We start from the raw sequence: 23,767 nt of genomic DNA, 5'->3' as shown, positions 1-23,767 counted from the left end.
GTCAAAGAACTTGGAAAGTCTGAGGTCCTCTCACCTTCCTGGTCCTGTCCTTTCCCAGCCATGTCTGCTCAGTAGGCTCTCTGGTCCCTAGTGCCAGTGCAAAAGGGAAGCACAGCTCATGGCAGAGGATGAGCTTGGCCACCATGGCCAAGGTGCACTTGCATTCCAGTCCATGGAACTGGGTGGGATTATTTCTAAAGCTGAGCCAGAGTGCTCAGCTTTTTCTCACTAAAGAATGAAGGGGAAAATTATGTTCACATTTAAGGAAAAAAATGTCAAAAATGTCAGCTGGTCAGACCCCTGAGACAGAAGACCCCTCAGACCTTGACTGAACTGCTTAGAAAGTTGGCTCATTTTAGAGTAGCAGATTGGACTAGTTGGACTAGGTGATCTCCAGAGGCTTCTTACAATCAAAGTTATCCTATGATTTTATGAAATGCCAGCCTAGCTACAGACCCATTTTTCTAGGACAAAAGGTTATATAAAAAGGTTTTTTTTTTTTTTTTTTTTTTCCATGATATATTGTCTTCAGTTGAATCACAGTTGTGCCTTCTGTGTAAAAATTCATATGCAAAAGTTCAGTTTGTGAAGTTTTTAATTCATCTGGGAGAAAGCCTCTATTTTAAAACTGTAGGTCAGAGAGTTCTGCTCCTGAAGCACTGCACATGTGGTCAACCATTTCGATATTCAAAAGAATGCGATCATTTTCAAAGCTTGTTTTTATTATTCACACTTTCTTCACACAGAATGTACATATATAAATAAATAGAAGAAGCCAAAGTCTGGTAGGGGCAAGCAAAAGACCTGATGAAAACAAGAAGCAGTTAATAAATAATAATAATAATTTTTAAAAAATAAATCTGAAAGAATCAGCTGTCACAATGCACTCATGGGAATAATGGGAAGAGGAAAATAACATCCGGTAACTGCATAGCATATCTAGTTAAAGACATTGGATAGTTCAGTTGCCAGATGAAGTGGACCCTGACATCTTAAGGACCAAGAGAATGTGCAGCAGTGTAAATGGATGATGGATGTGATCGTCTTGGAGGGTTGAAATAATGTTGTAATCTGATACTACAGAAAAGATCTCAGCTACTCATTTTTACCTTCTATTGAAGTGACCACAGCAGTTTAGTATCTTGGTTCTTCAGTGTAAGACAGTCCCGCACCTATTTTATCTGAAACCTGTATTAATTCAGACTAAAAGGCTATGGATAATGCTGTAAAAAAAGGCACATGGGCCTGGGCTATATCCCAACGTCAGAAACAGTTTGCCAAGCTGAAGGATAAAAAGAAGAGCCTTTAGTGAGCAGTAACCACTCCAGGATCAAAAAGCTGCCTTTACAGATTCCTGATGGAAGATGTTTTGGAATGTTTTTCACATGCCCCTGGAATGTAGAATCTCTTGAACCTGTTCTATTTGATAAGATTTTTTTTTCTTTTTTTTGGATGTGCACAAGTCGATGGGGCCAGATGGGATCCACCCAAGGGTACTGAGAGAACTGGCAGAGGAGCTGGCCAAGCCACTGTCCATCATTTATCAGCAGTCCTGGCTATCGGGGGAGGTCCCAGTTGACTGGCGGCTAGCAAATGTGACGCCCATCTACAAGAAGGGCCGGAGGGCAGACCCGGGAAATTACAGGCCTGTCAGTTTGACCTCAGTGCCAGGGAAGCTCATGGAGCAGATCCTCCTGAGAGTCATCACGCAGCACTTGCAGGGCAAGCAGGCGATCAGGCCCAGTCAGCATGGGTTTATGAAAGGCAGGTCCTGCTTGACGAACCTGATCTCCTTCTATGACAAAGTGACGCGCTGGGTGGACGAGGGAAAGGCTGTGGATGTGGTCTACCTTGACTTCAGCAAGGCTTTTGACACCGTCTCCCACAGCATTCTCCTCAAGAAACTGGCTGCTCTTGGCTTGGACTGGCGCACGCTTCGTTGGGTTAGAAACTGGCTGGATAGCCGGGCCCAAAGAGTCGTGGTGAATGGAGTCAAGTCCAGTTGGAGGCCAGTCACTAGTGGCATCCCCCAGGGCTCGGTGCTGGGGCCGGTCCTCTTTAATATCTTCATCGATGATCTGGATGAGGGCACCGAGTGCACCCTCAGTAAGTTTGCAGATGACACCAAGTTAGGTGCATGTGTCAATCTGCTTGAGGGTAGGAAAGCTCTGCAGGAGGATCTGGATAGGCTGCACCGATGGGCTGAGGTCAACGGCATGAAGTTCAACAAGGCCAAGTGCCGGGTCCTGCACCTGGGGTGCAATAACCCCAAGCAGAGCTACAGGCTGGGAGAGGAATGGTTGGAGAGCTGCCAGGCAGAGAAGGACCTGGGAGTGATGGTGGATAGTCGGCTGAATATGAGCCAGCAGTGTGCTCAGGTGGCCAAGAAGGCCAATGGCATCCTGGCTTGTATCAGAAACAGTGTGACCAGCAGGGCTAGGGAGGTGATCGTGCCCCTGTACTCAGCTCTGGTGAGGCCGCACCTCGAGTACTGTGTTCAGTTTTGGGCCCCTCGCTACAAGAAGGACATCGAGGTGCTTGAGCGGGTGCAGAGAAGGGCGACGAAGCTGGTGAGGGGCCTGGAGAACAAGTCCTACGAGGAGCGGCTGAGGGAGCTGGGCTTGTTCAGCCTGGAGAAGAGGAGGCTCAGGGGCGACCTTATCGCTCTCTATAGGTACCTCAAGGGAGGCTGTAGCGAGGTGGGGGTTGGTCTGTTCTCCCACGTGCCTGGTGACAGGACGAGGGGGAATGGGCTTAAGTTGCACCAGGGGAGTTTTAGGTTAGATGTTAGGAAGAACTTCTTTACTGAAAGGGTTGTGAGGCATTGGAACAGGCTGCCCAGGGAAGTGGTGGAGTCACCATCCCTGGAAGTCTTCAAAAGACGTTTAGATGTAGAGCTTAGGGATATGGTTTAGTGGGGACTGCTAGCGTTAGGTCAGAGGTTGGACTCGATGATCTTGAGGTCTCTTCCAACCTAGAAATTCTGTGATTCTGTGATTCTCTGAATTTCTGCTGACAAGATTCTTTCTGCAGAAAGGGTCGGTGGACATTTGCGTGGCTGGTTTTCTCGGGATATTATGGTTTTGTTCTCACCAGAAATTCTATGTACAGTATTTCCTACGTTTTGGAAAGTCTAGTAAGCTAGCTGGAGCAGAAAAAATGTCCCTGACTTGTCTGTTGGATACATTACAGTCCTGCACACTGTATTGACTTGTGTCAGCTCAGCAGAGAACTTGTAACGGTTCAGTGCTTTATATTTTATTTTTGTTTTTTATAATAATGTGGATGAAAGAGAACGTGCACGTGAAGTTATTTCTGGAAAGAAATGTAGACCTTGTTCTTTCACTTAACTAACGTTTTTCTACACATTCCTTTTTGGGATACTATATCAGCTCTGCCAAGAGGGGTGAAAACATAATTGGAACTGACCAATCAATATATCATCATCTCTGGAGAGCATGGAAAATATGATCGAAATTAAAGAACTAGTAAGTAGTAATAAAATGATTGCAAAGAGTCTGAAGGGAAAGGTGAATCAATCCAGGAAGATGTTTACAAAATTAAGTCCAGATCTCTTTGGTCAAATAAGTTTTTGGTGCAAAAACTGCACCAAAATTTAGTACAACATGAGTTCTGTGCCATCAGTTATTATGAATAATTTTGGTAACAATATTAAAATCTAATGTCAGGCCTATTGATGTTGCACAAACATGTCACAAATCAAATATATAAATGGGCATACTACTACAAGAGCGCTTCCCTTTTTGTTTTTAAAGCACTAACAATCATGTGTGAAAAGTAAATTAATCAGTGCTCAAAACTACCCTCCCAGGGTTTGAACTGCCAAAAATAGGAGTGCCAGAATACCATAACATTCCATATAAATTTAAGGAGTATCAGAGACAATGAATTATGGACTGACCACAACCCCCACTCCCCTGAACCTCTTTGGGGGGAGGAGGTAGCGGATGGTGGATGCTTTAGCTGTGCTAGTCTGTTACTAGCAGTTGGTAATAAAGTACATTAATCTCCCTATTCTGAGTCCGTTTTGCCCATGACAGTAATTAGTGAGTGATCTCTCTGTCTTTATCTCATCCTGTGAGCCTTTTTTTTCCCCATCATGTTTTCTCCCCCTGCTCTTTTGAGGAGGTGGAATGAGAGAGCATGGTGGAATCTAGCCAGCTATCAATGTGAAACTGCCATATTACTATGGTGCCACATTTTAATACTGTGAAGTCAGTATAGATATAGAAGAGTGGAGGGATCTCAAAGTACTCAGATATTTGCTGACGCCTACATGCACTTCATACAGATCATATGTGTTTTTTCCTTGTAAGTAAATGGGGGCATTTTAACTAAACTTCACAAGAATAAAGTGAATACTTGAGCAATATGAAGGAGAAATGAATGTTAACCTGTAATTAAAGTCCAGGAAAAAAAAAAAAAGACAAAACACAGGTCAATGTCTGAACAAATGTAGTAATATACTTGATTTAGACTCTTTATTGAAAAGACCCTCAGTCACAACCTGTTTCGATTGATCAACAATTCTTCCGCTAATGTAGGTCAGCCACCTAGCTAGCTAATTTTTTTAAACTATTTTTGCCACTGAGATAAAGTCTCTACAACATCTAACATGCTTTAAGCAAATGTTTATGTATGTAAATTATAAGACGATCTGGACAGTTGAAAGTCAAAGTGATAAAGGTGGAGGATCTGGGTGGAGGAACTGCATGGAATGAAAAACCTCCCTCCACTGAGACCAGTCATTCTTCTGCTGGATATACCATAAAGTAAATATAATAAAGATGAGCCTTGTGATAATAGGTATATATAACAGGAAGGATTTAAAAGTTTTAACATTCTCTTTAAATTAAAGAGAATGCTTGGAGTGAAAACACTCACTGTTGCAAACACACGGACAATTTTAAAGTTTGGAGCATGAAACAAAAATTGTAAGGAGTAAGAGCAATACAGAATAGAATGAATATAGGAAGACATGAGATGAGCAAAGCAGATAGCTGCAATATGAGCAGATGTTACAGAACAGGAAAATACCTGATAAAAAGTATACCAATTACACTTCTTTAAAAAAAGGCAGTTATCCATAGAAATGTCCCGGGTAAAATTACAAGAATGAACTGAGACTGAAATGAAACACATTCTGTTTCCAGCTGTGTCCCAAAATACAGACAGATTAAAGGGTGGATTCCCATACCAGTACATTTGGGGAAGCAACCAACAGAAATAACTCAGATGAAGCAGGAGAAACTCAAAGTTTCAATGTGTGATTTCTTGCTTCAGAGCACACACATGAGAGGATGTGGCATTTAAACAATAGGACAAAACCTGGCTGCACTCAGCTAATCAGACCTGCCAAGACCTGTATCTGTCTTCTTCATTTATATAAATATAATCAACTGCTATCTCACTGTGTGATTTTCTTTCTTCTGACTGACTCATCAGAAGGGTGAGTCACATGTCAGGTGTGTGACTTCCCACCAGCTCTGGAGGAGGCAGACATGTATTCCATACACACTGGTGTATCTGCTTCTCAAATTTAATGATTAGTGTGCCTGCAATTACTTATAGAAGAAAAATCACTGGTGACAAAACTACTCAGCCCTACATTCCTTATCCAGACCAATGAAATGCAGAGTATTCAACAAATAAGTAAGGACAAGGGATGGGTCGAGGAACAAAATTATATTCTTAAGTCAAACGCTTTGGGAAGATTTACTATTTACAATTAATCCTTATCTTCAATTCAGTTTAATGCTAAAACTGATTTAAAAAAAAAAAAAAAAAAAAAAAAAAAAAAAAAAGCACATTTTCTTTAAAGAAAAACTGAGATAATACTACGGGCTTTTAATAGCATTATTTTCCTCTCACAAACTATATTAATGGAAGAAGCATACACACTACAGTTAAAAATATGAGACTGCAGTATGGGAGAGCAGTGCCCTATTCCTAGAGGGTTTTTGGGCTGCAGTAGCTGTCTTCAAAATGCAAAACTAAGGTTGCCACGATATACCCCTGTCTGGCTTGCAGTTGAGACATAGAAAAAAAAATAAGACAGAAAAAAAATGAGACAGAAAAAATAATAATTAAGGAATAAATAATGCTAAAATAGGCTATATGCAGCAAAATATTAAACATGAACTAAAAGTTATGGGTCTTAACCTTGTATAATGTCTGTCATCCCCCCCCAGATGGTGAAATACTCAATTTGTAATCTATTCTTGTAGTAAATAAATCAATGCAATTAGTTGTTTATTCAATTTGAGATAACTGCTGTGACCTCAAGATTATCTGTAAATTTTTATGTTTTTGTTTCACATCCATAAACTGTGAATGTGCTTTAGTAATAGGACCTCCAGATTACTTGGAATTAAGGTAATTAGCTTTTAAATGTGACATCAATTTATCACACATTTTGGTATTTGACTCCACAGTTTTATTTCCTGTATACTGTAAGGGACACATTCTAGAAGTGTAGGTATAGTATGTTATATTAATAATAAAATTAATAAAATGAATTTATTAATATTTTGTATATCTTTGAAATACAATATAAAAATAAAAAACAACAAGATAATAAAATTGGTATAATACCATATTGAAACCAAGACCCCAAAAGCTTTTATTTTAAAATCAAAGGTGAAATGCAAGTCATGAATATGAGCATTTTTCCTCATCTTTCTGATAGTCAATAAGCACACTTCAAATATATGTTTTAAGGCAGCAGTCTGATTTTCATAAAGGATTTTGTATTTTGCTTGTTGTCTTCTTTTATTCATATGAGCTTCTTCAGCCGTTGCCCCTGGAAACACATGCTGCAAAGCTGACCACTAGTCATAGTGCAGATCAGATGAAGCTCTGAGAAGTCAATATTACTTATTAATATATTCTCCAAAATTAATTTTGTTTTATAATTAAACTTGCCTACAAGAAGATATGCTTGTTTAAAATTGAAGCTTAGAAATATAAACATATCTCCAAAAGCAGATCAAATCTCTGAACATCCTCATTACACTAACTAGGTAGACAGTCCCAACAGAAGCAAATTCTTTTGAGTTTTGAGAAAGTTTGGTTCAGATGAAAGCTAACTGAGATGATGCTTTAGAAGATATTGTGCATGGAAATAAGTTGTTGACAGTGAGGAAGATATAGCCTATGCATTTCTTGAGAATTTTGCCCAAATACACTGAAAATACACTACAATCACTTCAGCTCCATTGATTTTCTTTAAAGAGACTCTGGCTAATAGTTCTGCCTAATTAGCTACCACCAAAAATGCTATGGGTGAGGGACATAGTTGTAAAGACTTTCTAGGCTAGAACCATACGGCTTCATCTATTCATTTATTCTAATGCATGTCAGGTCAGTAACATATTGCTAACATATTTAAAAATTATCTACGAAACAAGTATAACCACAGGATGTGAAAAACCTTTAAACAGATGGTTAGCAATGAATTGCTGGTCAACAAATGCAATAGCTTGACAGATAACACACTGCTTAAGTACTGCCAATTTGGCAATATTACCTGGACCAGTGCCGACACTGTTCACGGCTCTGGATTTTTTATTTGTTTTGGTTTGCTTTGTCATTACTTTTCACTTGGAAACTAAACAAAATTCTTCATGAAGAACAAACAAAAGCACAAGTAAAATAGCAGCATAACCCAATGCAAAATCATTATATTGTCAAAAGTACTCATCCATCAAATGCATGACAAACAGGGCAAGGGAGGTGATTCTGCCCCTCTGCTCTGCTCTCATGAGATCCCATCTGGAGTGCTGCATTCAGTTCTGGGGCCCCCAGCACAAGAAGGATGTGGGCCTGTTAGAAGGAGTCCAGAGGAGGGCCACAAGGATGATCAAGGGGCTGGAACACATCTCCTGTGAAGACAGGCTGAGGGTTGTGGGGTTGTTCAGCCTGGAGAAGAGAAGGTTTAAGGGAGACCTTAAAATGGCCTTCCAGTACTTAAAGGGGGCTACAGGGAAGCTGGGGAGGGACTCTTTGTCAGAGAGGGTAGTGATAGACAAGAGATGGGGGCTTTAAACTAAAAAAGGGTAGATTTATACTAAATATTCAGATGACATTCTTTCCTATGAGGGTGGTGAGGCACTGGAACAGGTTGCCCATCACTGGAGGTGTTCAAGACCAGGTTGGATGGAGCTTTGAGCAGCCTAGTCTACTGGAAGATGTCCCTGCTCAGGGCAGTGGGGTTGGAATTAGATGGTCTTTAAAGTCCCTTCTAATCCAAAGCATGCTATTATTCCATGATTTACAAGAAATGTTGTAATCCCAGTTTTCCTTTAGAAAAAATACACTATGAGGAAGTTTCACTATCAAAGGTAAGCAGGTGGATTTGAGGAGGGGGCTACCAGTGTGGTAAGACATTGATTTCTAAAAATAGAGATTTTTCTTTTTTTTTTTTTTTGATGACTTTTTTAATTTAGTTGTTGATGTTAAAGAGCAGCAGGAAACATTATTCCAGTCTAATCTTCTAAAGAATCTTTATTTTTCTTTTGCATAGCTTTTAATTTCCTGTTCATCCTATAAATGTTTAGCCCACATTTCAGATATGCGGCTTTTATGTTTTTATAGGCTTTCACTATTGTATGTCACTAATGGAGAGGTATCATTGCCCCTACAAAATACTAATTTTCTTATAAGGAGTAAAGAACTAGACTCACTTTTTTTTTTTTTTTTTTTTTAGACCTATAAAATATGGCTTTTAGTTATATAGTTTTAATTTCAAATGAAAACCATTGTACAGTGCAGTGATAATTATCACTTTCACAGTTATCCCAAAAGTGAGAAAAAAGTATAACAGCCTGTCAGTTTTGAGAGAAACTGGGGGAGATCCAGCTTCAGTTTACAAAAGAGCAAAAGGAAATCCTATTCACCCATTCAATTTGTGTCAGATTTATAACATAATCTCAGTCCATCATACTATGGCATATTTGACTATATTTTCTCAGGTACTCCATCTTTCACTAGGCACTTCATGATTTCTGTAATGAGTAAAGGTAAAAGAAATTAAAAATTAAAAACTTGCTGTTCCTGACTGCAAAATGATCCTCTGTATAAACAGCAAAATCAATCCTGTACAGGTAGAAATGTCTTTGCAGTTCAACTGTCTACCAGTTGAGCTCGGGAATTCTAATTCTACCTTAACATTGACAGTCTCTGATTCTAAAAATAGCCATTTTCATGTGTCAGGCTCAGGTTTATTGGCGCTGATTTACAAATAATCAACCTTCAGCACAAATGCTTGATTAAAACTCACATCCAAAGCTGGATGTGGAGAGCTGAATGTTCACTCATATCATTAGATTCTAGATGTTACAAACCAAATTCTGTAGTTGATAAATAATGCATACATATGCATCTGATGCTGTTTCTGTAAAGTGAGTTCACCATTCAAATGAGTGGTACTAGTGTAAAGACCTTTAATGGAAAACTGTGCCTCAGAAATTGGTACACTGTAGGAAAACCATACCAAAACAAATGTAATTCACTCATTTGGTATGTTCCCATTCTATGGCTAGCCTCACAGGGAGAATAAAAACTGATTCTTTCCCAGTTCTTTCAAGAATTTGTTTCCTACCCTCATGCATGCACAATGTCACATGCTTTTCAATAAAGACAGGGGAAAAAAAAAAAAAAAAAAAGATAAAACAAAGATAAAATATATTTTTGAATAAACTGAATTCTAAGCCATTTATTGCTAGGATGCTATTTAAAAGACTTCACTGTGAACATATATAGGAAACTAAACTCTATAGGTTCTTCTTTTAATACTTCACTGCTTTTTCTCTGTTTTATATTACCCCCCACTGCACAAAATTACATAAAATTTACTCACCACCAGAAATTCTGTAAGAAAAGGACCAAAAGCTATTAACAAATAATTATGCATTCTGCTGCTGCACTTTACTATAGATCCCATACTTGGCTAACTGGACCCAGATTTTATTTATAAAAATATAAACAAATAAATGATAATAATAAAAAAGATCCATCTATTGATTTTTGGTCTGCTGGCTCTTATCTCTCTTTTCCGCAAAAACTACCCTAAATTAGATACCAATTATGAAAACACAATAAGGCATCCCACCTTCAATGGTAACAAGGTTGCATTTGTTGGGACCATATATGTACATATTCATTGAGAACTTCCTGCTGAACTACCCTGCTCTCTCCTATTCTTAATAGCAAAGCAGATAGCCTGTCAGCAAGACATTTTTAACTCTTATTCACTTATTTCTAAATTTGTAACTTTTTAATTGAAAATGCCAGGGAATGGCACAAAACTGTGCCAGGGGAGGTTCAGACTAGACATTAGGAGAAATTTCTTTAACATCAGGGTGGTCAAACCTCAGACTTCCTAGGGAGGTGGCTGATGCCCCGTGCCTGTCAGTGTTCAAGAGGCATTTGGATAAAGACCTCATTAATATGCTTTAACTTTTGTATATGCTTGGTAGCTGGGAATGATCTAGATGATCTTTGAAGGTCCCTCCTAGGTGAACTATTCTATTCTATTCTGAAAGGGTACTATGAGCATCATGTTTCTGTAATCACCTTTCCCTTTCCTCCTTTTCCCTCCTTATGAGGGTATTGATGCTTCCTTTCCAAAGCAACAAATTTCTTTAAATGAAAGATGATCCTTCCCTTTTATTTATTTATTTGGATGTTCCCAATCTGTAGCAACAATTTCCTACAGCCTTTTCCTAAACCCATATGAAAGATACACTGGGATAAGATTTAAGCTGCACTTTCTGATTGATTTCCAGAATACATTTTACATTCAATACCCCACATAAAAAGCCCATGGAGAACTGCACCACAACAATTAATGATACAAGGTTTTTATTTTTCTTGATATATGACTCAGAAGCCCCTGAGACTTATTTTTTTCTAGACTCAGTACAGCAATTTCAGCCTCAGACTATAGCTCCAAAATAGCAACTTGCATAGTTTCTATGTTAACAAATCACAAAATGTCAAACTGACACGAACTATAATATTTTTTTACTCTGTCTTTTAAATAAATATATTTAATTTAGCAAATACTGGCATAGTAAATATACATTTTAAACATATTATTAGACAATGATGTATGAAGATCTCAATTTGACAAGTACTTTGTTCAACATTTTTAACATTATGTACCTCCTACCAAATAACTTAAATGCCTGTAATGTTTGAAATACCATTTTTTTCCTCATGCAAATATTGAAAACCTTTATCTATAAAGCTTTAACAGAAGAAATCCTTTAGGGTCATATTGAATTCTCCCCCTCTCCCACATAGAAATGTGTTATTCTATAGTTCACCACTGAATGCAAAAGATCAAGAATCAGAAGAAAATATCTATAATATCTAGAAATTTTGCTATCCTCATAAAAGTAACAAACTATACAAAGAGTTAACATGAATGAATTCAAAATTTCCAATATTTCATGCCATCTTTTTTTTCCTTTCACATTAAAACTTGAGATGAATATAAAGCTCTTTGTTTCAAACTTAGAGTCATCAATAAAGCACAGCAAGGAAATAATCACAGGATGTACTGAATATCAGACTAAATTTGCTAAAGGATTTAGCCAAACTGCTTTTTACTACAGAAAATATGCATTTATCCACTGAAAATTCAAGATGCTAAAATGTCTGCTTTTTTGGTTGTTACTTTCCCCTCTCCATCCAGTCATCTTCAAATACACAAACTCCAGGTTGACAATAACTAATACTAAAATAATTTACAGTTTTAAAATGCTGCTATTACTGCTACAGAGAACAGGGTGACTTTTTCTGCAGCCTAGAACTGAAATGCTTAAGAAGAAAATATGTTATACTTGTTTTAACCACATGTAATTAAGTCATTTTTTTAAATTTTATTTTCCTGAAGATACTCATGTATTGTTTAGAACCAAAATTGTGCTGCATTTCAGAAAACCTCCATGGGAGGATCCTTTCTGCATGACAAATGCAGCTGAAGAAACTTGCTAGAAAGACAGAGATGTATTTTCACAATTATAATGACTATGAAAATAAGAGACAGATTACAACCTGGTTTATTCTGCAAGCTTTCTGAATCTTGGTGGGGGGAAGCTAATTATCAGTTAGAGTAAGCTGGAGAAAAAAAAAAAAAAAAAAAAAAAAGATATGTGCTTTAGGGTAAAAAACAGCCCAAAATGAGGTGATGGGAACAAGAGATACAATGATTGTGCTGAAAGAAGACAGAAGAAAATTGCAATTAAAAACCAAATGTGATTGTTATGTAACAGAGGAAGACTGTAAGATGAAGTCCAGCAATTGCATTTCAATTACTGTAATGGATAATTATGTGTTAGGCTCTAATGTGAAGGACACTCCTTTATAAAGCAGTACTTTTATCATGCATTATACATCACTTGCACGCCAGGCACACCAGGAAAAAAAAATAAAAATAAAAAAAATATCTTTTTTCTTGTAAACACTAGGCAGTTACTTCTAAATAGATATACCGGAAATAAATTACTGCTGTACACAATGAAGCCCTTAGAAGTTCTTATTAAAAACAAACAAACAAACAACAAACTTTATGATGAAATATTATGCAGATTGCATGAGCTTTATAAGACAATTGCATGCCCTGAGATTTTGTTAGAATGCTGGATTTTGGAGTAAAACTAGTAACTCCACAGTTACTAGTATACTGGTATACCAGTATTACTGGTATAATTAGTTATTGCTAATTTTTTTTTTTTTTGGTAGTCTTTTCACATTTTCAGTACACATTCTTTCTTTCTGAAATAGACCTGTCAGCAACAGATCATCAGTGGAGATCTGTTTCTCAGAAAGTCCGCTTAGAAGGTATGAAATTTTAAGGGAAGTCCTGGTGTTATTATTATCATCATCATTATTATTATATTTTACTGGTGGTAGTAAACTATAGGGTTTCTGGATATCGACAGTTCCTAAGACCACCCTACTCCACAGACATTCTTCCTAGGATCTCCAGATGTGCTCTACATGTATTCATTTGCTTAATGCAAAGCCATGCCTTTGAGTATGTTAAAAGAAACTGTATAATTAGCTAAAGGGTTCTAAGGAGGTAAAAACATAAAAAGGGAAATTTTCCAAAGTGTATCACTTGTTACACACAAGAAGACCTGGAGGGCTTTGTGTTTGTTTGTTCCCCTCCCCCATTCTCAGTATCATACTCTGTTATCATCTGGCAATAAATTAAATTAATCTTCCACAAGCTGAGACTGTTTTGACTGTGACAGTTCTATTTTGGGGATACTTTCAATATCCAAAGGACATTGAGCTTTAACAGGAAAAAATAAAATAAAAGAGAAAGACCCAAAGAAAGAACAGTTAAGTTTGTTTACTGTATAGTATTTACACATCCTTTCGTATACAGCTCTTGACACCAGTATCTGTACAGAGATAGCAGAAGTGAAGTTCAGAGGACGTGACCCTTGAGTACAACTGCAAATGCCTTTCTTGTTCTGAAATTCAAATGAAAATTCTAAGTGGATACAGAGTCACTAAGGGTGCTTCCAGATGTCACAGAAGTTTCAGGGAAAATAAATAAATAAATAAATTTGATAAGAGTTTGATTCTTGAGAGCTTAGGAGCAAGGAGGACAAGAGTAGATGTGTCAATCCTGTATCCAAAGATTGTTCTTTATAACAATGTTCTTCAGTTTTTTATAAACTCCAAGAAACGTATAAGAACTGAAATATATTCAGATAAGAACCACAGAAAATATTTTGAATCTGGAAATCAAAGAGTTAAAGAGCTAAAAGAGTTACTTACTTAGTCTCTAAAAGAAACAGATTAAGATATCCGATGCTACATACTATCTAGCAAAGAGTAGGCAAAGATATTACATACCTAGGCCTTGAGCTGAACAGCAACAGAAGCCAAAAGCAGATATATCATTTCCAGCATTTGAAGTAATTAAACACTGGACCAGCTTGTCAAAAAAAAAAAAAAAAAAAAAAAAAAAAAAAAAAAAGTCTTAATGACCTAATGGCATTAAAAAAAAAAAAAAAAAAAAAAAAAAAACAATCTAAGTGATGTTTTTGTAGAGAGATTACTTTTCAAATGTTTTAGGTCTATTAATTATTAGTTCAATCAAAAGAATTCTAACATTCATGAATGGAATAGCACATAATTTGTCCTGATAGAATTCAGTAAGCATGCAAAGAGAAAAATAAGTAGCATTTAATGTATGAATTTAAGCAGAATATTGCATTTTTTGGGGGGAATGATAATTTAAAGGTGATATCAACACCTGAGCAGATCAAGAATTCCTTCCTGTTTTAATAACATTTTTATTATTATTGAGCTATTAGAACAATTTTGATTGTAGGGAAATTTACTACATTTGATTATATCTCAACTTGCTAAACAACAATTTCAAAACAACATTCTGCCTTCTTTACTGTTTATTTCTTTACTGTTGAAGACTATAATATACTGGTAACTTGATTCAACTCAAAACTCTTATCTGGCTTTAAAATTGACCTGAATGTGAACTCTGAACTTTGTCATGATAAATAAGAGGGAAAGAGTTCTAACTTGTCTTCAAATCCCAAATCATAGGCATGGCATTTTCTTTGCCACATTTGGGTAACAGTAGAACTTTTATTTGTAAAAGAAGTTTTAGAATTCTTAAACTCAAAATTAATTAGACAATCTAGATTGATATTGCATGAAATATACATAATGAACATATTACTTTTGTTCATTCGAACACAATAAGAATATAGAAAATTCAAGCTGTATAAAATGCCTTTTACCACCAGCTGTAAGTCACAAATGAAGCAAGCCAGACCTCCAATACAGCTGTTATATCCCTAGCAAAAGATCTTGCTAGGTGGTCAGTGGCAGACATTTTTCTGAGAGCCTATGTACTTTTTTTTTTATGGTCTTATGAACATAAGTTTAAATCTCAGACTTCAAAGGAGGTAACTCAGATGGCACATTAATATATTTTAAATATTTAACATGCATAACCTACAGCTAAATAAAATTTGACACAGAGTGAGAAAAAAGTTCCTTTTAACAAGAAAATACTCAAGGACCTAATTCAGATTATAGATTTTTTTTTCTAGGTGGGCACACTACACACCCTCTTGAAGTGGCAGAATTTGGTCTTATCCTCCAAATGAACAGAATTACACATGGACATTATGGTTTATCTTCACAAATTGGACTTTCCAGAAATATCAGGCTCATTGTACACGTAGTACAGGATTGATCTCTTCCTGCTTTTTAAGCATAGCCATTAAGTTCCACCACCAGAGAAATTTAGGCAGGCTGTTTCTTGGTTCTGTTAGTCCTGACAGCTTCTGAGACACGGGCAAGAAGTGCCTGCATGTAGGTGATTTCTTCTACTAGCAGCAGTTGTCTTTCCTGATGACCTACAGGCACTCCATCAATCGATAAGGGCAAAGTCATAAATACTGCTGATTGAGTAGGAGCTTCTGATGCTAAAAGAACATACCAGTCTGTAGATGACTTGTTCTCTGCATTTGGAATCCTAACAAATTCCCTAAGAAAATGGGCCTGGTAAGCAACATGAGCTGAAGGATGAATGACTGATCTTCTGAAAAGACTTTTTGAAAAGAAGGTTGAGAGGAGAGAAGAGTTCACTTTTGGGCCACACCGCAGTGACATGCTGTCCTCCCTTACCAGTCAAGATCCTAAAGAAAGTTTTGGAAAAAAATGTTGCAACATTCCTAATACATAAAGCAGATTTAAATAAATACTTGTATAATAATTAATCTGCTATACAAGAGAGAGCAGAAGGTTTTCTAAATGGAGATAATAGTAGCAATTAACCTTGAAATGTATTACATTAGCTTTGAAATATTTGTAAACTAGGTAATAAGAAAGTTTTAATATAAAGTGCTCTTATAATGCATTAGTGGAATCAGACTGTTTTTCAAGAAAATGCTAATCTCAGTAATGACAAGGTTTTGACAATACTGTAATATAGGCACAACCTGAACCTGTGAGATGAAGTATTCAGAAGCGTAGGTACTGTTTACAAGAACATATGTAAATTGGATAGTTTAAGCAGACAAAAATGCACTCTTGAAGGAATAATTTCTACAAGAATAAGTTTATTACCAATTATTCATTTGTGCTAAACCAGGGAGACAGTGGTATGGATATTGTTAGTGGTCCAAAAGGCATCTCTTTTTACAAGTGTCCTACTAACTGTGAGGTGTGACACTCCTTACATACTGCAAATAACTCTTCTTTTTCTTCTTCTTTAAAAGAATATCCTACAGATTTGGGTTCTGGATCTTTAGGACTTGCTCCAGAATATTTCATCTCCCCTCGCACCATATGCATGCACAGAAATGCTTATCCTTATATTTGGTCATCACCACCAATGATTTTAAGACACGATTAAGGCAAAAACCAGAGGTGTTTTATCTGATTAAATCATCTGCTTCATTAGATTCAGGCAGCATTTAGTCTGGCTGGACAGAATTTCCTACCAGATGCTGAAAAATTCATTGACAGCTACCAGAGAAATAGGTCAGATAACTAAAGGAAAAAGCTCTCCTATTAAAAACAACACTATGACCACAAGATCTTCCTTGTACTCTTAAGAAGATATACAATTGCTTGTAACTTAGTGAAGAAAAAGTTTAGTTGGCATAGTAGGTTTAGTTGGTCTTTAGTTTTTAGTTGGTTTTTAGTTTTAGTTTAGGTCTTTTAGTTGGACTGACACAGAGCTAATGGCTAGAAAACTTACTTAAAATGGAGTGTAAATCTGGGAGTGATTCAGAGAAAAATATATATGTATAAATCAGTAGGTGAAGATAGGGAGAAAACTGGCATTGGACACTGTTTTTTAACAATGTCAAAAAAGGGAAGTTGTGAAACAAAATGATCTGTTGTCTTTTGTCATCCTCATAGCACATCTAGGTTCTGGATTCACTCCACCTAGTCCTAGAAAAACCTTGTAACTCTCTTAATTTGAGAATATCATTGACCCAGATGAATGTATATGGTATAAATTGTGCACTTTTCAATTTGTACTACCCACTCTTAGCTAATATACAGGCCAGAAAAAAAAAAAAAAAAAAAAAAAAAAAGGAGAGTGAGAGAGAGTCAATAACTGTTTCTAGAGGGCATCTATACATTTTAATGAAAAGGGAATTGAACCTTGTAGAGAATAAGTAAAAATCAAGGCATTTATACTGATAGGCAAACACTGTGCTGTATATGCTTTTATTTTGCTTATGGTGGCTCTTTGACAGTAGGAATGTCAAATTTACCTATTTAAATTAAATAAATAAAACAGATACTTTCATAATACAAATTTTATATTGAGTAGCCAGTATGAAATAGGGAAAGTAAATATCAGAAGTTGTCTCCCTGGGGGAGATAAAGCAGACCAAAATCACAGGACTTTCTCATACCCACGTTAATCCCATAAATTCTGTGAGGTTATTCTCTAAAATTGCAAAAGAGTAAAAATGAGCAATAAGATTTTAGTAGTCTTCCATTCTATAGCAAATGAGGCAACTTACACTTTTGCAAAATCCCATTCTATATGATATAAATAATAACAAAACTGAAACAGAAGTGAGGCCCTTGTGTTCATAAAATGCATCACAACTACTCATCACAGGAAAGCTGAGAGTCCTCTGATTAACTCTTTGCTTGGGTCTAGTATTTCTGATCTTTTATTATTATTATTTTTAAAAAAGGTTATTTATAAACTCACAAGTTTGTAAAGGGTGTTGTATTGTAACGTGGAGCATAGCGTTCTTTATTCACTTATTCCTTTGACATCTGTCTTTCACTTGCAGTTACAGTATTTGCTTACTGTTGACCTCCGTGGATGTAAAGCACTAAACAAGCCCATGAGTGAAAATTAGTCCCAAGAAAAGCATCTCTTCAGCAGATACTGACCTGGGAACACTTAGAACACTTTTCAGCAAGAATGGATCAGCCTTCAGAAGATGATTCAGAGATATTGGACTGCTTTAAAGCAGACACTGCTTTAAAGAAGGCACCTATTAAAACTGCTTTGGTTAGCAAGCTTGCTTGCACATTTCTGTTTTTTGATGCTGCAACCAGAACTTGAGGTTTCTAGTATGGAAGACAGCTTGCCACCATCTACAAATGACATAGTAGTGCTGTTTGAGCAGAAATATTTAATCAAGGAAAACTTCACTGGAGTTCTATGTTGAAGATTTCTATCTACTGTTCACCCATCCACATCTGAGTAGTTGTTTTAACAGCTGTCTTGATTCAATTTATCTTTTTATATATATGGACTCTTAATTGAACAGATTACTTCTAAGGAATGGATGAAATTCCTAATATTAAAGTTTCTATCATCTTTGTTCTTTTGCACACTGTCAGCTCTGTCTAAACTTTTCACATATTGGTCCATGGTCGGTTTCAAATTTCATAATTCTGTACATAGCTTTCTTTGACATCAAGAAGAAAGAGTCACACATAGATCTTTGCCTGACCCCATACACTTACTACAAACTGTTTCTGATATGAAGCTAGTGATAATGAATGCTCTGAAATTAATATTCCTCCATTTCCATCCACAGATATCACTGTGGAGGGTGACATCACCGTGGAAGCACAGAAATTCCTAGCAGATCATAAACTAGATCAAAAACAACTTAACTGGGTGCTAGTTTCAGAACAATCACAAGTAACTTTAGTGTCATTTCCACTCACTGTCTGTCAAAAACAGTTGTAAATATCACAAGCAACTCCTCGTGTCTCTGTGGCTTTTGTCTGCTTCCCAGATGCTAAACTGGAAGTTGTCAGTAGCCATCACAATAAAAATGGGATTAAAAGCTGCTTTGACATTTTGGAGGAATCAAGTTTTTCAGTAATTTAACTAAATTATAGCAATTTTATCTGAAAAGTTCTACTAATGCCACTCTTGGGGCTCCTAAGAAAGCTTTTTTAGACACTAATCTTGATATTATCATATTAGATATGAAAAACAGACACTCAGAACACACATTTCACAGAAACATGTATGACTACTACTATAACTTTTTTTTTCCTGTTAGAGGTACTACTTGCTATGAAAGTATTTCTTAACAAACAATATTTTTATATAAATATTCTGAATCACTTATATTCTTTACATTTCTTCTCTGAACCTTATCCCCAGTGGTACTGGTTTCAATGCTTACACTGAGGAAGAGTAGCTTGGTAGATGACATCAGTCAGTCTATTTGGCCTTTTGCAAGGTCACACAGTCCCACATGATCTTCAGATCGCAAAAAGATCAATTTGAAATGCGGACTATTCAGTGAATAAAGAATTGGCTGTGTGGCCACACCCAGAGGGTTGCAGACAATAGCTCAATGTCCAGGTGGTGGCCAGTAATGAGTGCTGTCCCTCAGGGATCTGTCTTGGGAACAGTGCTGTTTAATATCTGTATCAGTGACATAGACAATAGGATTGAGTGCACCCTCAGCAAGTTTGCAAATGACTCCAAGCCGAGTGGTGCAGTCAATACTCCAGAAGGAAAGCATGCCATCCAACAAGATCTGGACAAGCTAGAAAAGTAGGCCCATATGAACCTAATGAGGTTCAACAAGGCCAAGTGCAAGAGGCTTGGCTCAGTGCAATCCTAGACATGAGCACAGACTGGGAGATCTCATTGAGAACAGTACTGCAGAGAAGAACTTGGAGTCTCTGGTGGATGACCTGAGCGAACAGTGGATGTTTGCAGCCCAGAAAGCCAGCCACGTCAACAGAAGAGTGAGCAGCAGGTCAAGGGAGAGGATTGGCCCCCTTTGATCTGCCCTTGTGAGCTTCAACTTGGAGTACTGCAGCCAGGTCTGGGACCCCCAGCACAAGAAAAATCTAATTTTAATTTTGAATGATTTTTGGAAAAACTTTTCATACAAGAAGAAATGTAATTGATTTTAAATTTCCATCTACAAACTCTTATTGCTAAGTTTCCTCATTACATTTAATAAGTTTACATTTAAAACAATATAAACTTTATTAAGGAAGACATAACAATTTGCTAAGAGTTAAAGAGAAAGTCTGCACAATCCACAACCAAAGAGAGTAAATAAATCTTTTCTGCTACTTATCACTTTAAAAGCTGTCATACAATATTAAAAACATCTATTTGAAAACACTTTTATAATAACAGCAGAACCACTCAGCAGCTAAAGGCAACTGAGAAAAACCACAGAAAGCACAGTTACCTAAGTGATTGCAATACATCATAAAATAATACTTAATCTACAGATGAAGTCCCTGCAACCCACAACTTACAGAAGTGTATAAATCTATTCTGCTACTTATCACTTTAGCAGCTGTCATACAATATTAAAAGCATCTATTTCAAAATACTTCTACTACAATTACAGAATCACTTGGTGCTTGAAGACAACTGGGCAAAACCACGGAAAACATACTGTTACCTAAGTGAGCACAGTGCATTAGGAAATAAATATTAGCAAATGTATATAATATTTATTCTGAAGATACTATTTTCATCATTGTCTTTGCATACTATTATTATACATATAGTTTATATTAAACACTATGAAGAAAGCAGAATATTATACATAGTAGTTATTAAAAGACTACAATGAGGAAAATGTGGTTTTGCTATTGATTTACATAAATTGCACTTGAGTTTTTCAAATTAAATGTGGAGGTGGTTCACAACATTCAGAATCACAACAAACCAATGTGGAAAGAAAAAAAGGCTAGCTTCAGGCTTTTGGTAAGGATTTAGATAGGGACAATTCTGAAACTCAGATCTTTACATATGCTTCAGTATACTTTAGAGAGTTCAGCATACTGTTTTGGGTGCAGTGAATTATAGATCATTACTGAATCTACAGATGATTTTTAGATAGATGTAGCATACGTTTCATATGCCACAAGTATGTAAAACAAGTATGTATTTGTATGAAACATGCAAAAACATTTAATTGGAACACACTAACCTTTGAGAGAAGAAAAAAAGGCATATAGATATTCTGAGCACACTTGTAAAATTCATTTTTTTCTTAACATTTTACTTAAAAGCATAACATTTGAACAATTTTATGATTCATGCACTTTTCATTATGGATGGAATTCTTAAAACAATTTTTTTCCCCAGGAAAAATGCATAAATCTATTTTATTTATTTATTTATTTTTATTGTGAATAGTTCAGATCTTTAATTCACAAGGTTAAGAAATACCTGGGGAATAAACCTGCACTGTTCCTGAACTATGAGCAAATGAACCCATAAGTTTGTGCTAGGTATCTAATGCCTACTTTCATACATTATCGTTTATATCTATTACTGGATTTTCACACGTCTTTTATCTCATTTATACCATTTGAATATCACAGAAGAATATACACCTTCCTGTGATTTCCTTTGGCTGACATGCTGGAAAACTGTACTGCACTAGGAAGAAATAAACTTTAAGATTTCATATACATATGTATATGTTTCATATACATGTATATGAAACCACACATTTGTGGTTTATTATTATTATTATACTGAGGCAGACAAAATAGGCAGCTGCATGATAAACTTATTTCTTACAGAACTCTTACAATCACTTACAGGCAGCTCCACTATATTTCTAATTGCCTTCCCATTATCACCTTCCCCAGCCATAAAAACAAGCACAGACAACAATCAAATGCTAAATTTTACCAAGGAACTGGACTGCATGTGAAGCTCAAAAGAACACAGAGACCTGCCAACCAACCTAGGAAGTAAATACCTTTTTTGGGGGGGCAGAATCTCCACAACCTCTAATGCTGCAGGTAACTTATTACATTTCTCAAGTTGATTGACACTTCTATTTACAACTGAACACAAAATAAAAAGAAAAGCAGAAGTTAATGCATTCAAAGGGAATTTCTCTTGTCGTTTCAACTCAGCGTAACACACTCCAATGCGTATATACATTCTTTGTAAAAATGCACTTGATAACACATTTTTTGTGAGTGCCTGCAGGGTTTTCAGATTCTGTAATTAACACTAGCAAGTCCATCTGACACAGCAACACAGAGAAACCTTTGAGTGAACTTCCCTGTTTCAAATCACTTGAAGAAATGACTGCATTTCATGAAAGGGTTACACAAATAGCATTTTCAGACCTTTTCATAAGAGCAAATTTTGCTTATATTCTCACTCGTTAACACATGAAACCACAATCTCTCAGTCAACAAAGTTCCCCTTTTCACAGGCATAAGTATATACACTGTACTCAAATGCTATCTTACAGAAAGATTTGAACATACATATTTCTTCACATTTTTTCAATATTTGAGACAGAACAATTAAGTCTGAAACCTGATGCAATGAGTATCACTACATTATCAACTATGCTGCATTGTTTTTTTTTTCTTTCTTTTTTTTTTTTTTTTGATTAACTCCTCATATGGTAAGAGTAACAGTGCCTTAAGAAAAAGAAAATCAATATTCCACTAGCTTTTGCAAATAAGAAGCACATTGAAAATAACATAAGTTTCTTATTTCTCAGTTTTACTGCTTTATACACAAACCATATTGATAAGAAGGGAGGAGGTGATCTGAGATAAAGCATCAAGCAAAAAAACTTGCACTTAATTGCCCTAAGTGAATGCTAAAGTTGCTTATTTTGAATCTGAGCATTGCAGTTCTTCTTCCTCAAGGACAATTTTAAGTTTTAACAGTACATTAAGTATTCAACAGGTTTTTTTAATGCTACAAAAAAACATATATTGAATTTACAACAATTCCCATCTAGACGATACTTGCATGAATAGGTTAGATGAAAATTTTAAGGCAATATAGCAGTATTTGCACGTTAGCATCCCAAAAGCTCCTGTGACACCTACTGTTTTAGAACTGCAGATTTATAACAGGAACAAGATATTCACGTTCTATTCACGTTACCTCTGCTCAACGCTTAAGTTTCTACTTGCGGTATTCAGGACACCGGTGTATTTTTCTTGCGGAAGAAACGCGCCGCAGCCCTAAGACCGCCCGCTCGCAGCCCCCAGGGCTGGAGGTGACCCAGGCAGCGCCGCACGCCCACCCTACAGGTGCCCCTGGCCTCGCTGCAGGAGCAGAGCCGGAACATAAAGAAGGACGAGTCACCAAAAAACACTCCCTTACCTTCTAAACCCGCTTCAATCAGCCCAAACTGTTCCAACACTTTAACAAAAAGCACAATCACGATCAAAACTGCTATCATTTCGAGCCCTTCCAAGTTCATGATGAGTTAGGTCATGGTCTGACCACAGCCACTGAGGAAAGTGCTCTCCTGCCCGGCTTTCTTTGCAAAGCCATTAAACTACGCGCAGAAGGCTCCTGCGAGGGAAGGGGGAGAGCGGGAAGGGAGGGAGCGGGGGGGGCGGCATCCCATCCACTCGAGCTGGGGCCAGCAGCGGCGGGCGGCTCCACTCCGGCCTGCCGGGCACCGCAGCCGGTCCCCGAGCGCACTCCCTCTGTCGGGCGGCCCGCCGTGGAGCTGGGGGCTGAGGGGTCCTCCCACCCCACCCCGGGTCGGGTCACTCGGGAGAAGTCCGCGGGAAAAACGACGCCGAAACGCCTGCGGCCGGCGAAAGCTGGAGGCGGCGGCGTCGTTGCGGGCAGCGCGCTGCCATGGAAACGCGGGGAGCGGGCCCGGCGCCCGGGCACCGAGGGACGTGAAGGGCCTGAGGGCGAAGCACGGAGCCGAGGGGGGGAACCGCGGCGCCGGGAGGGATCAGCCCTCCGCCGGCC

General features: G+C 37.2%; 1 protein-coding gene across 1 annotated transcript in view; it reads right to left on the bottom strand.

The window, feature by feature from the left end:
• KCNIP4 (potassium voltage-gated channel interacting protein 4) overlaps positions 1 to 23,454 on the bottom strand; it is a 217,261-nt gene extending 193,807 nt beyond the window's left edge. Inside the window, 1 exon segment of the mRNA XM_032187540.1 lies at positions 23,159 to 23,454. Coding sequence (XP_032043431.1) covers positions 23,159 to 23,258 — 100 coding nt within the window. The 5' untranslated portion in view covers positions 23,259 to 23,454.
• Between the last annotated feature and the right edge of the window lie 313 nt (positions 23,455 to 23,767).

This window comes from Aythya fuligula, chromosome 4 (assembly GCF_009819795.1).
Source record: "Aythya fuligula isolate bAytFul2 chromosome 4, bAytFul2.pri, whole genome shotgun sequence".
NCBI classification, from domain to species: domain Eukaryota; kingdom Metazoa; phylum Chordata; class Aves; order Anseriformes; family Anatidae; genus Aythya; species Aythya fuligula.
Note: the sequence above shows the minus strand (reverse complement) of the source record. Positions and strands in the feature narration are given on the sequence as shown.